We start from the raw sequence: 15651 nt of genomic DNA on the forward strand, positions 1-15651 counted from the left end.
CGAAGCCCAAATAAGGTTTTTGCCTTGGAAGGCCCAGGAGGTGCTAGCACTGCTGTCCTTTGTGGCGGTTTTCTGTTCATTTTAAGTTTGACTCCGTAATTTGTTGTAATTTCTATTCGTTCATTTCGCCCTTGAAATGCTGTTGGCTTTATTTCTGAGCGTTGTAAGCTTAGTATAGCACTTTTCTTTTCATCGAAAACTTCTTTTGTAGAAATTAATTTATATAAGAGAAATCCTTTTAAGCCTCCAATATACGACCAAAATAACTTAAATGCAAAATATTCTAGTTTTTAAATATTTTTCAGGTCCGGAAAAGAGAACCCAGCCTATTTGGGGATATGAATCATCTAAACATCCTAGGAGCAAATGAGACGGAAGAAAATAAATTGAACTAATCGATAGAAATTGCTTTGTTGGAAGAATTGGAGCAATAAATCTAGATTATCCGAAAAAATCATGTAATACCTTCTGAATAACAGCAGCCGAACTGACTTTTCACGGATACATTTTAATTGCAATTTATTATTATAATTTATTTTAATAATTTATTAATCTAAAAATTAATTCATTGTCATAATTGATTTTGAATATAATTTAATTATAATTAAGTCTTGCCTTTTTTGGCAGTTAATCTCTATGACGGCAACCAACAAGCAAATTTGGAAATTTATAGTGACCCTATCTCATGGCACCTCACAGAACTGGCACCCCACTGTCTTTTAGAAGGCGACAATCCTACTCGCATTTGTGGTAATTTCTGTTCATCTTAAGATTGACTTGATTATTCTTTTTACCTTCTTTATTTATAACAGTAAGTGTTATTTTATTTTTGATGAGAATGTTCATCTTAATTTCTGTTCATTTTAGGTGCGGTTTGTTAATTGCTAGTAATATATGCTTGTTTATAACTTGCCAAGGATCTGGAATATGCAGCAAGACGACATAATAGTAAAATATTGTACTGGTGGGTTAGTAAATTGAGAAGGAGTAGTCAATCCAGACTTTTCCCACTTAAAGATAGGAATGGGGCTGGAATTAGTGATAAGAAAAGAGTTAAAGAGAGATTGGCAGAATATTTTGAGAATGTGCTAAACCAAGATAGAGTTGCAGGAAAAGATATAGAGGAAAATGAACTAGTTCGTGATACTTTGGATGTGAAGGAACATTTGTTTGTGGGGAAGAATTGGCGACAGTAATAAAAGGATTGACAAATAATAAGGCTCCGGGTGCTGATAGCATGGTAAATGAGTGTCTTAAATATGGTGGCTTTGAGGTTAAAAACAAGTTACTGAAGATTATGAATATGATTTTTGAAAAAGGGGAAGTACCTAACTATTTTAGAAAAACCTTAATGTATAAGAAAGGTGATAAGAGTGAGTGCAGTAATTATCGTGGCATTAGTCTGGTCTCTGTAGGTAGCAAATTACTCAGTAATATGATACTTTTTAGACTGAGAGATGCTGTAGACAAAGTTTTAAGAGAAGAATAGTTCAGTTTTAGAAAAGGTAGAGAATGAGTCGACCAAAGTTTCACTCTCAGGTTAATAATTGAGAACTGTCTGAGTTGTGAAACACCTTTGGTCCTCAGTTTTATAGATTATGAGCAAGCGTACGATTCTTTTGATAGAAGAGCTTTAGCAAAGGTTTTATCCTTGTATGGTGTACCAGACAAATATATTAAAGTGATTAGTGCTATGTACGAGAATAACACTGCTGCGGCTAAGGTAGGAAATGAGGTTCGCAGCTGGTTTTGTGTTAAATCAGGAGTTAAGCAGAATTGTGTTCTATCCCCCTTTATATGAATCATTTTGATGGACTTAGTCTTAAGAAGCACATGAAAGGTAATGGGAGACCACGAAATCAAATGTGGAGAAAAAAAAACTCTCCTGGACTTAGATCATGCTCAAGCTTTAAATGTCCTTGATGAAAGTGTGAGGAAAATGAGTGAACTTTTGAGGTTTTGCGAGTTCAGGGTGCTAGAATAGGTTTGAAAATAACGTTTAGAAGACTAAGTCATTAAGGCTAGGAATAAGTGAAGATGAAAAGGTGACGTTGCGTAACGTAAATATTGATCAGGTGGGCAGTTTCACTTACCTTAGTAGTATTGTTAGTAAAGACAGTGGGAGCAGTGAAGATGCTAAAAGTAGAATAGCCAAGGCCCAGAGTGTTTTTTCACAGTTAAAAATGTTTGGGAGAATAGCAAGATAAGTCTAAAAATCAAGATTAGAACGTTAGAACCTACTGTAATGACAGTGGTCAAGTATGGCTCTAAGGAATGGGCGTTCCAAAAAGTGGATGAAAATTTGCTAGATGTTTTCCAGAGAAATTGCCTACGGATTGTTCTGGGTGCCCGGCTGATTGACCGTATTTCAAATGGTAGGCTGTACGAAAAATTTTATTCAATCCCTCTTTCTTGGGCTACAATAAAAGAAAGGTTGAGATGGCTAAGGCACCATGTGGGGATTTTGCTTTTCACCCGACCATCTAGGGCTAAACGGAAAGCAGGACATCCTCGTCTTGGGTGGAAGGGTGCCATAAAGCAAGATTTAAAAGAAATGAGACCTTCATTGGAGGGTGTAAAAGGGAGGCTTTGAATAGATTGGGATGGAGGATGAGCGTGCGTAGCTCTGTTGGTCTCAGGTGGCTGCTGCGGCGAGTCGTTAGTAGTAGCAGTAGTATTTTGTATAGTAGACGAAATACAATCCCAACCTCCACTGCTTCGTTCCAACTCCGTAGAACTACGCTCTGGCCAAACCGAAGTCACGCCCGTTGAAAAAAAACCCACTAAAATCTTAATCTCTAGAAGAGGAGAGGGCAATATCTGGTAAATTTGTAGCTTACAGTATTACCAGAATCTGAAATTATTGTATAAATACAAAGAAGTTCAAAATCACAAATGCGCATAAATTAGCATAAATTCAGTTTTGTTCTTTATTATTGTATTTGTTTTTGTATTGTATCAGTAAAATTGAAATTAAGTAACAGGCTGCACATAAAATATATTAAAAAATTACCAAAATCAAAAATTACCGCATAAATACAAAAAAGTTCAAAACCAAAAACACAAATTTGTACGACTTAGAATCATACCTAGGCTGATTACATCTTTTTGTTTTTCAAGTAAGAAGCTGCGTATTAGATATATTAGAAAATTACCAAAGTTATAACTGCGCAAATATAATTTTCGATAACAATATAATAAATACGTTAGTGAATTCATTTGAAAAATACTAGAAGGCTCATTAGCTTGATGAACTTACCGAATAAGAAGAGTCGGTGAATTCCGGTGAGATGATTTCAGAAATAGGGAACGTTACTCCCATGATAATAAGCATCTTTGCATACAATGCACTAAGTACCATTATGAAACTGTTGCTGCAATTCAGATAAATACGTAAAATATTAATTTATAATGGAATCATTGACTTTGACACAAAATACTGCAAATGAATTAAATTAAAAGCAATCATGATTAGAGTTTTAAAAACCTCTTTAGAAATAACAAGTTCAGTATTACAGCCTTATAATTCAGAATACTACTGACTGGAACATAGCCAGGAATTTTGTGTTGAGGGGAGGAATTAAAATATTTGAAAGAGGGCTCAAACATAGTTTCAGAAACAATGTAGCAGAAAAGTACTTAACAACTAAATGTTAAAGGCATTTGATGTGTGAAATTAAGAAGGACTGCAAATGAAAAGAAATTAAAAAGACACGTCATTAAAAATATATATAACGTTTTATAAATATACACAACGTAAAATATATATATTGTTAACCTCTATACAGCGTTAAAAAAATAGGAGAAATTAAAATATTTGAAGGAGGGCTCAAACGTCGTTTCAGAAACAATAAAGCAAAAAAGTACTAAATAACTACAATGTTAAAGGCATTTGATGAGTGAAATTAAGAAGGACTGCAAATGAAAGAAATTAAAATGACGCGTCTTTAAAATGCATATAACGCTATATAAATATACATGACTTAAAATATATATAACTTTAACCTCTATATAGCGTTAAAAGATAGGAGAAATTAAAACATTTGAAGGAGGGCTCGAACATCTTTTCAGAAACAATGTAGCAAAAAAGTACTAAACAAATACAATGTTAAAGGCATTTGATGTGTAAAATTAAGAAGGACTGCAAATGAAAAGAAATTAAAATGACGCGTCATTAAAATACATATCTATCTATATATATAAAAATAAGTTGTCTGTGTGTGTGTGTCTGTCGAGTGACGTCATGTTTGTGTGTCGACTGACGTCATGTTTTCGACTGACGAAATTACAGACCGGGACATCGAGACACAAATGACAACCGGGACACCGGCACATAGGGAATATAAATGACGATCGGGACACTCAAAGAGAAAGCGACCGGGACACAAGGAATGTTCGATTAGCAATCACCATCAACAAAGCACCGGGACACAAATGACGACCGGGACACAGGGAGTATAAATGACGACCAGGACATAAGTAAAAAAAACTAAAGAAACTAAAAAAAAGGTAAAAACTGCAAAAAACTAAAAAGAAAAAAAAACAACTAAAAACTAATAAAAAAACTAAAAATGCTAAAAAACTAGAAAAACTAAAAAATAAAAAAAAATAAAAAAAGAAAAAAAATGAAAAATAAAGGAGAAAAACAAAACTAAAAAAATAACAATAAAAAAAAACTAAAAAGAAAAAAAGGGGAAAAATACAAAAGTTTATTTCATCATATACCATTTCAAAAACGAATGTATATACAGACCGGGACACGAGGATACAAATGACGACCGGGACACAGGGAATATAAATGACGACCGGGACACAGGGACACAACTACAACGGGGACGCCGGGGGGCACAAGGGGATATATAAATGACGACGGGGACAGAGGGAATGTTCGATTAGCAATCACCATCAACAAAGCTCAAGGGCAATCATTAGAATCATGAGGTATAACTAAAAAAAACTAAAAAAAGGTAAAAAACTAAAAACTAAAAAAAAGACCAATTCAAAAACGAATGTATATACAGACCGGGACACCGGGACACAAATGACGACCGGGACACCGGGACACAAGGAATATAAATGACGACCGGGACACTCAAAGAGAAATCACAGACTGGGACACCGGCACACAAATGACGACCGGGACACAGGGAATATAAATGACGACCGGGACACAGGGACACAACTACAACAGGGACGCCGGGGGGCACAGGGGGATATATAAATGACGACCGCGACACAGGGAATGGTCAATTAGCAATCACCAACAACAAAGCTCAAGGGCAATCATTAGAATCATGAGGTATAGATCTGAATACGGATTGTTTTCCCATGGACCATTATATTTTGCATGTTCAAGAGTCGGTAAACCTGACAATCTATTTATATGCACAGACAATGGGACAGCAAAGAATGTTGTATATTCGCAAGTTTTACGTAGTTAAAAACATATATATATATATATATATATATATATATATATATATATATATATATATATATATATATATATATATATATATATATATATATATATATATATATATATATATATATATATATATATATATATATATATATATATATATATATATATATATATATATATATATTCACAGGTGGGACATAGGGACACAACTACAATGGCGCGTAACTAATATGGCGCGTAACGACTTACGCGCGCGGGGGGGCTTGGGGGGGGCGAAGCGCCCCCACCAACAGCTAGTATATATATAAAAATAAGTTGTTTGTCTGTATATTTGTGTGTCGACTGACGTCATGTTTGTCGACTGACGTCATTATAAGGATTGAGCTGTATGTCGTCATGAAGTTGTTTGTCGACTGACGTCAGGTTTGTCGACTGACGAAATTACAGACCGGGACACCGGGACACAAATGACGACCGGGACACTCAAAGAGAAATTACAGACTGGGACACCGGGACACAAACATCGACCGGGACACAGGAAATATAAATGACGACCGGGACACAGGGACACAACTACAACGGGGACGCTTGGGGGCACAGGGGGGATATATAAATGACGACCGGGGCACAGGGAATGTTCAATTAGCAATCACCATCAACAAAGCTCAAGGGTAATCATTATAATAATGAGGTATAGATCTGAATATGGATTGTATTTCCCATGGACAATTATATGTTGCATGTTCAAGAGTCGGTAAACATGACAACCAATTTATATGCACAGACAATTGGACAGCGAAGAATGTTGCATATTTGCAAGTTTTACAAACATATATAAATCTGTCTATATTCACAGGTGGGACACAGGGACTCAGCTACAATGGCGCGTAACTAATATGGCGCGAAAAAAAGCTAAAAAAAGAAAAACCTGAAAAGAAAAAAACTTAAAAAAAAGGAAAAAAATAAAAAAAGGTAAAAAACTAAAAAGAAAAAAACACCGGGACACAAATGACGACCGGGACACAGGGAATGTAAATGACGACCGGGACACAGGGACACAACTACAACGGAGACGCCGAGGGCACAGGGGGATACATAAATGACGACGGGGACACAGGGAATGTTCGATTAGCAATCACCATCAACAAAGCTCAAAGGCAATCGTTAGAATAATAAGGTATAGATCTGAATACGGATTGTTTTTCCCATAGACAATTATCTATTGCATGTTCAAGAGTTGGTAAAGCCGACAATCTATTTATATGCACAGACAATGGGACAGCGAAGAATGTTGTATATTCGCAAGTTTTACGTGGTTAAAAACATATATATATATCTATCTATATTCACAGGTGGGACACAGGGACACAACTACAATGGCGCGTAACGACTTACGCGCGCGGGGGGGCTTGGGGGGTGCGCGAAGCGCCCGACCAACTAGGTGTTGGCGTGGCGCGAAGCGCCATCCCAACAGCTAGTAACGCTATATAAATATACATAACGTAAAATATATTTAACGTTAAAATGTATACATCGTTTAAAAAATAGGGATCATATTTTTTCAGTAATTATATAAAAATAAATAACAGCTCAAAAACAAGAGTTAAGAGCTCATATGGCACTTGTGACGAGGTCGGAAGAGCCAAGAGCTAATATGGTATGAGCTCTAGAAAAATTCTAAGAATCAATAGATTGCTTTAAAGGGAAATCAGAGGCTTAATGACGGTCGGGAGATTTAAAATAAGAGCTCTGAGTCACGAGGTCCTTCTAAATATTAAAATTCATTAAGATCAGATCACCCACTCGTAAGTTGAAAATACCTCAATTTTTCTAATTTTTCATCTCCCTTCAGCCCCCCAGATGGTCGAATCGGGGAAAACAACTTTATTAAGTAAATTTGGACAGCTCCCTGACACGCCTACCAATTTTCATCGGCCTAGCACGTCCAGAAGCACCAAACTCGCCAAAGCACTGAACCCCACCACCTAACTCCACCAAAGAGAACGGATCCAGTCAGGTTACGTCAATCACGTATCTACGACATTTATAAGCGTTTTCCAAGATTTCCGGTTTCCCCCTCCAACTACCCCCAATGTCAAAAAATCTGGTCGGGTTTTGAAATAAGAGCTCTGAGACCTGAGTTCCTTCTAAACATCAAATTATTTCCCCCTCCAACTCCCTTCAATGTCACCGGATCTGGTCGATATTTAAAATAAAAGTTCTAAAGCACAAGACCCTTCTAGATATCAAATTTTATTAAGATCTGTTCACCCGTTCGTAAGTTACAAATACCTAATTTTTCTAATTTTTCCGAATTACCCCTCCCCCCCACCCCACCAAAGAGAGTGGATCCGGTCCGGTTATGTCAGTCACCTATCTTGGACTCGTGCTTATTCTTTCCACCAAGTTTCATCCTGATCTCTCCGCTTTAAGCGTTTTCCTAAATTTCTGCCCCCTCTAATGACACTGGATCCGGTCTGGATTTAAAATAAGAGATCTGAGTTTCGAGGTCCTTCTAAATATGAAATTTCTTTAAGATACGATCACTCTTTCGTAAGTCAAAAATAACTCATTTTTTCGAATTTTTTAGAATTAACCCTCCCCCCAACTCCCCCAAAGCGAGCAGATCTGTTCCGGTTATGTCAATCCCGTATCTAGGACTTGTGTTTATTTTTCCCACCAAGCTTCATCCGATCCCGCCACTCTAAGCATTTTCCAAGATTTTAGGTTCCGCCCCCCCAACTTCCCCTTCACTGGATCTGGTCCGGATTTAAGATAAGAACTCCGAGATACGATATCCATCTAAAAATCAAATTTCATTAAGATCCGATCACTCCTTCTTAAGTTAAAAATGTTTTTTTTATTTTTCAGAATTAACCCGCCTCCCCCAACTCCCCCAAAGAGAATGGATCCGTTCCGGTTATTTCAATAACGTATCTAGGACTTACGATTATTTTTACCACCAAGTTTTATCCCGATCCCTCCACTCTAAGAGTTTTCCAAGATTTTAGGTCCCCTTGAACTCCTCCCAATGTCACCGGATCCGGTCGAGATTTAAAATAAGAGTTCTGAGACATGAGATCCTTCCAAAAATCAAATTTCATTAAGATCCGATCACTCGTTCGTAAGTTAAAAATACCTCATTTTTTCTAATTTTTCAAAATTAACCCTCCCCCCAAATCCCTCAAAGAGAGCGGATCAGTTCCAGTTATGTCAATCACGTATCTAGGACTTGTGCTTTTTTTCCCACCGAGTTTCATTCCAAACCCTCAACTCTAAGCGTTTTCCGAGATTTTTGGTTCCCCCCTCAGTTCCCCCAAGGTCACCGGATCCAGTCGGGATTTAAGATAAGAGCTCAGAGACATGATATTCTCCCAAACTTCAAATTTCATTAAGATTCGATCACTCCTTCGTAAGTTAAAAATACATCATTTTTTCTAATTTTCAGAATTAACCCCCCCCCCCCCCCAACTCCCCCAAATAGAGCAGATCCATTCCAGTTATGACAATCACGTATCTAGGACTTCTCCTTATTTTTCCCACGAAGTTTCATCCCGATCCCTCCATTCTAAGCGTTTTCCAAGATTTTAGGCCCCCCAACTCCCCCTAAAGTCACCGGATCTGGTCGAGATTTAAAATAAGAGCTCTGAGACACGATATCCTTCCAAACATCAAATTTCATTAAGATGCCATCACATATTCGTAAGTTCAAAATACTTCATTTTTTCTATTTTTCCCGAATTAACCGACCCCCCACTCCCCTCCCGATGGTCAAATCGTGAAAACGATTATTTCTAATTTAATCTGGTTCAGTCCCTGATACGCCTGCCAAATTTCATCGTCCTAGCTTACCTGGAAGTGCCTAAAGTAGCAAAACCGGGACAGACAGACCGACAGAATTTCTGATCGCTATATGTCAGTTGGTTAATACCAAGTGCCATAAAAAATTAGGGGAAGTTGAAAAATCGTGCCTGAAGGGAGAGGTCGAATTTTGGAATTACATGCGTTTTACTTTCCATTAATGTGATTGCCAAATAAATGACAATTGAAATTATTTGAAACCATAATCCAACACCATAATATACACAGATGGGAAGAAATGAAATAACGCCAAATATTTCGCTTTCCCTTCCATACAGAAAAATTCAGAAGTTTTTTTATATTTATTCTAATTATGTATGTCATTTTTGTCACTATCATATCTATTTAAAAAAAAGAAGCTATAGTGGGCCCAGACGACGCAAAAAAAACAATACCCTTAAACAACTGAAAATTTTGTTACGATTTCTGTGTCAAATGTTAAACTTTGTCAAGGACTTCTTAGAGTACATTCTCGAACACTATCAAGAATTATAATCACATCATGATTACTGAACAAAACAGAGCTGAATAAACCACTTACCCTTCTTACAAAGAATTCCCTCACTCACAATTTACTAAAATACTAAGTTGAAATGGAACCAGAATTAAAGCATACACGAAATCTAGATGTCACTAATCACAACGGAGAAAAAGAAAATAGCATATTAGTTCGAAGATACAGATGATGTGCATTTTGAGAGCTGATATACTTCATAAGCATATTAAAATCATAATCTTTTTATACGTCAATTCAATGTGTCATTTCAGGATGTATAATACGTAATGATTTTTTTTTTTTTTTGCAAAGACACTTTGCAGAAGATATTCAAAACAAAGAAATTAATATTAGCAATTATTTTATAAATCTTTACTTGCTTATAAATTAGTATGACTAATAACTTCCATATATAGCTTCTTTTCAAATAAATTTTACAAAGTATTATTTATGTGAATATTTTACATTATATTATTCATACTATTTCTCACAATATCATATATCATATATTGGCATAATTTTTTATCTAAACCCAATATTGATTACTAGATATATAGCTAAATTGACAACTATCATATTTTGTGGAAAGATTCGTGCAATTCAATGTTATATAGGCTACATCTAAAATATAGTACACATCCAGAATATAGGCTATAACTAAATTCTCTGGAGGTCAATGAAGGCCCGTGGGCCATACCTTTGTCGTACCATCTGTCGTGGGCCATACCATCTCTTGAATAGGGTATGTTAAAATAACATGAAAAGGTAGATTAGTGTCATAGCAGTTACTTACAGGTGAATTTTCTATTAGAAAAATGACGTATTTTCACTTACTCTCCAGCCAATTGGCTCTCTTTTGCATCTTTTGGTCTCAACGCTCGTAAAAGTCCAAGCTGCTTACGTTGGTAAAAAGAGGCGTTTGACGTTACTGTACTGTAAATAAAGAGAGTATTATTTAAATTGTAATTCAATTATTTAATGTTTATTTAAATATAGAAGATTATTTAAATAGTAGTTATTGATAATATTACCTTTAAGATAGTGGAGTACTCTTTGACGTTTATAGGTGATTATTAACCAATCAACCAAACAGTTTGTGGTATAAAATCTAATTAAAGAGCAGTCCATGTAAAGAGTACTAAAAATAAAATCAAATTTTTATGAATTTTTATTGAAAGAGGCGTTTGACGTTACAGTACTGTAAATACATAGAAGATTATTTAAATTGTTAAGTTATTGACAACATACTCCTTAAGATAGTGGCATACTTTTTGACGTTTATGCAAGTTTCTTACGCTGGTAAAAGGGGTACTTTTTGACGTTTATCCAAGTTGCTAACCCTGGTAAAAAAGAAAGTAATTTCCGACGTTACAGTACTGTACACAAAGAGAAGATTATTGAATTTTGACGTTTATAGGCGATTTTTAACGATATAGCCGAAGTTCGTGGTAACAAATGTAAATAAAGAGCAGTCCATGCCAAGAGTACTAAATTTTTATGAATTTTTATTAAAAGAGACGTTTGACGTTATAGTACGGTAAATAAAGAGAAGATTATACAACATTCCACTTAAGATAGTGGAGTACATTTTGACGTTTATCCAAGTTTCTTACGCTAATAAAGAGTACTTTTCAACGTTTATCCAAGTTTCTTACGCTGGTAAAAAGAGTACTTTTCGAAGTTTTTCCGAGTTACTAACCCTGGTAAAAAGAGTACTTTTCGACGTTATAGTACTGTACAAAAAGAGAAGATTATTAAATTTCAACGTTTATAAGCGATTTTTAACGATATAGCCAAAGAGTTCGGGATAACAAAATGTAAATAACGAGCAGTCCATGCCAAGAGTACTAAATTTATATGAATTTTTATTAAAAGAGACATTTGACGTTATAGTACGGTAAATAAAGAGAAGATTATACAATATTCCACTTAAGACAGTGGAGTACATTTTGACGTTTATCCAAGTTTCTTACGCTAATAAAGAGTACTTTTCGACGTTTATCCAAGCTTCTTACGCTGGTAAAAAGAGTACTTTTCGAAGTTTTTCCGAGTTACTAACCCTGGTAAAAAGAGTACTTTTCGAGGTTATAGTACTGTACCAAAAGAGAAGATTATTAAATTTCAACGTTTATAAGCGATTTTTAACGATATAGCCAAAGAGTTCGGGATAACAAAATGTAAATAAAGAGCAGTCCATGCCAAGAGTACTAAATTTTTATGAATTTTTATTAAAAGAGACATTTGACGTTATAGTACGGTAAATAAAGAGAAGATTATACAACATTCCACTTAAGACAGTGGAGTACATTTTGACATTTATCCAAGTTTCTTACGCTAATAAAGAGTACTTTTCGACGTTTATCCAAGTTTCTTACGCTGGTAAAAAGAGTACTTTTCGAAGTTTTTCCGAGTTACTAACCCTGGTAAAAAGAGTACTTTTCGACGTTACAGTACTGTAGATAAAGAGAAGATTATTAAATTTCAACGTTTATAAGCGATTTTTAACGATATAGCCAAAGAGTACGGGGTAACAAAATGTAAATAAAGAGCAGTCCATGCCAAGAGTACTAAAAACAAAATTAAATTTTTATGAATTTTTATTAAAAGAGGCATTTGACGTTATAGTACTGTAAATAAAAAGAAGATTATTCAACATTCCACTTAAGATAGTGGATTACATTTTGACATTTATCGAAGTTTCTTACGCTGGTAAAAAGAGTACTTTTCGACGTTTATCCAAGTTTCTTACGCTGGTAAAAAAAAGTACTTTTTGACGTTTATCCAAGTTTCTTACGCTGTTAAAAAGAGTACTTTTCGACGTTTATCCGAGTTGCTAACCCTGGTAAAAAGAGTACTTTTCGACGTTACAGTACTGTACACTAAGACAAGATTATGAAACTTCAATGTTTATAAGCGATTTTTCACGATATAACCAAAGAGTTCGTGGTAACAAAATTTAAATAAAGAGCAATCCATGCTTCCAAAAGCAGCAAAATGAAAAATTCACTATTACACTGGATAGCACATTAAAATCCATAATGCTTTCTGCATAGCAGACTAGTGATAAAGCAAGATCGGCAAAAATGATGAACAAAGGAGAAGCAAATGGCGCAATTAGCGCTATTCGTGTGAATCGCGAATCGCTATGAATGACAAAATGAAACCATAAATGAACAGAAATTATAAAGAGTAATTGTATCAAACACAAAAATATCACATACCGTTGATGAATGCACGAATACTAAAACTAGTAAAACTTAGAATAAATGATCACGTAAAAGTTAAAAGGAACAAAAATGACTACAAATAAGAGTTGGGCTACATGGCCTAAGCTCGATAAATGTAAGGGGTGTCATTTGCGCTTAAATGACAACAAAATAAATTTCAAACTGTTTTTCTTTTATCATTACAATATCGAAAAAAGTAAAACTTTTGGGATTTAATATCGTTATAATAAAAACAATGACTCTAGCTTAATTAGTCTGGTATTGATTAAGTTTTATTCATACTTTCTTTACTTTTTAAAAACAGTTTTTTCAAACATTTGGGAAATCAATTATTACGTAATTTGTTGATTTGTCAATTCAAAGTATTGCTGTAACAATCCCTGCAGATTGATTTAAAAGTTGCTAATTTTCATTTAAATGTTTTATTTGTCACAATTTTCGAATTTTTTGTATGATATACAACAAAAATAACTGCTTTGGTAAAATTTACTATTTTGTTTCATGCTTCATCTTGTGAATTGAATCATGAAATTCAATTAGGAGTCACGAATGTAATTATTCTAATAACTATTCTTTTTTCTGTACTTTTGATTTAGATTATGATTTTGCTTTTTGTGTGTGGGTATCTTGACAAATAAAAACCATACAGATGAAAATACATCTGGGTTCCCGTAAAGCACAGATGACACTAAAGCTTTTTAGAAGGTTCAAGAGGGAGAGAGGTATAACCTCACTCTTCTAAAAAAGGCAGTATGTAAATGTATAATTCATGCAAAAGGTTTCTTTATGTAAAATTCTTGTAAAGTGATACCCAAAAGATGGTGGTTCCCAAAGTCCCCTAAGATAGTGGTTCCCAAATTATGGTTTGCGAGCAAATATTGAGTAGGTCGTGGTCATGAGCATTAATAGTGGTAATGCTCAGAATCCGTAGTGGTGAGTAGTGGAGCTTACTTGTTCTAATTGAAACGAAAAAACAATTTCAAGTATTACAAAAATGGTAGTATGTAAATTTATAATTTATACAAAAGGTTTCTTCAGGTGAAATTCTTGTAAAAGGCTCAAGAAATGAGCCAACGACTGAGCCGCTCTGCTATTTTATCAATTCGCACCCTCAGTTTGTTGTTTTCTTCTGGTGTATTTACGTTTTCTGAAACCGTATACTAATGCAGTTAATTATATTTCTATTCTTCTATATAGTTTTTCTTTATTTACTCTTATTGGATTTTTCAAATCAAATTAACACCTCAGGATATGAGTTATTTCTAATCTCTGAAATATTATTATTTTTTTGACTCATTTCATTTAAAAGTTTGAAGTTACTAATAAACAGTTACTAACAAAAGAGCATTTCACAATTTTAGGGAAAAGAGGGAAGCCCTTATCCAAGTTCATTAACTGGAAGGGGTATTGGCAGTAATTACACTTTTTGAGAGAAACTATCACGTTTAAGAACCAAATAAAAGAAGTTTCAATTCCCTGCTCAAACAGTTTAAGGTCCGGTATTTTTCCAGGGAAGGCTCACCATAAATGTGCGTTTTCTTCGTAATAGTATTGAACCGTGTGGTTCATAGTATTGAACCATGGTATTCGTAATAGTATTGAACCATGTGGTTCATAGTATTGAACCATGGTATTCGTAATAGTATTGAACCATGTGGTTCATAGTATTGAACCATGGTATTCGTAATAGTATTGAACCATGTGGTTCATAGTATTGAACCATGGTATTCGTAATAGTATTGAACCATGTGGTTCATAGTATTGAACCATGGTATTCGTAATAGTATTGAACCATGTGGTTCATAGTATTGAACCATGGTATTCGTAATAGTATTGAACCATGTGGTTCATAGTATTGAACCATGGTATTCGTAATAGTATTGAACCATGTGGTTCATAGTATTGAACCATGGTATTCGTAATAGTATTGAACCATGTGGTTCATAGTATTGAACCATGGTATTCGTAATAGTATTGAACCATGTGGTTCATAGTATTGAACCATGGTATTCGTAATAGTATTGAACCATGTGGTTCATAGTATTGAACCATGGTATTCGTAATAGTATTGAACCATGTGGTTCATAGTATTGAACCATGGTATTCGTAATAGTATTGAACCATGTGGTTCATAGTATTGAACCATGGTAGTCGTAATAGTATTGAACCATGTGGTTCATAGTATTGAACCATGGTATTCGTAATAGTATTGAACCATGTGGTTCATAGTATTGAACCATGGTATTCGTAATAGTATTGAACCATGTGGTTCATAGTATTGAACCATGGTATTCGTAATAGTATTGAACCATGTGATTCATAGTATTGAACCATGGTATTCGTAATAGTATTGAACCATGTGGTTCATAGTATTGAACCATGGTATTCGTAATAGTATTGAACCATGTGGTTCATAGTATTGAACCATGGTATTCGTAATAGTATTGAACCATGTGGTTCATAGTATTGAACCATGGTATTCGTAATAGTTTTGAACCATGTGGTTCATAGTATTGAACCATGGTATTCGTAATAGTATTGAACCATGTGGTTCATAGTATTGAACCATGGTATTCGTAATAGTATTGAACCATGTGGTTCATAGTATTGAACCATGGTATTCGTAATAGTATTGAACCATG

The 15651-nt window shown here is 34.8% G+C and overlaps 2 protein-coding genes across 3 annotated transcripts in view; one reads left to right on the plus strand and one right to left on the minus strand.

Moving 5' to 3' along the window:
• LOC136036469 (proton channel OtopLc-like) overlaps positions 1 to 15651 on the minus strand; it is a 74416-nt gene that overhangs the window by 43354 nt on the left and 15411 nt on the right. For both annotated transcript variants that reach the window (XM_065718720.1, XM_065718718.1), the window contains 2 exons: positions 10617 to 10715; positions 3260 to 3374 (listed from right to left, as the gene is read on the minus strand). In XM_065718720.1, the coding sequence (XP_065574792.1) occupies positions 3260 to 3361 (102 nt within the window). In that variant the 5' untranslated portion in view covers positions 3362 to 3374; positions 10617 to 10715. The remainder of the gene's footprint in view (positions 1 to 3259; positions 3375 to 10616; positions 10716 to 15651) is intronic.
• The window catches only part of LOC136036471 (uncharacterized), an 85614-nt gene continuing 70582 nt past the window's right edge, over positions 620 to 15651 (plus strand). Inside the window, exon 1 of the mRNA XM_065718728.1 lies at positions 620 to 750. Within this exon, the coding sequence (XP_065574800.1) occupies positions 686 to 750 (65 nt within the window). The 5' untranslated portion in view covers positions 620 to 685. The remainder of the gene's footprint in view (positions 751 to 15651) is intronic.

Source organism: Artemia franciscana, chromosome 15 (assembly GCF_032884065.1).
Source record: "Artemia franciscana chromosome 15, ASM3288406v1, whole genome shotgun sequence".
Lineage (NCBI taxonomy): Eukaryota > Metazoa > Arthropoda > Branchiopoda > Anostraca > Artemiidae > Artemia > Artemia franciscana.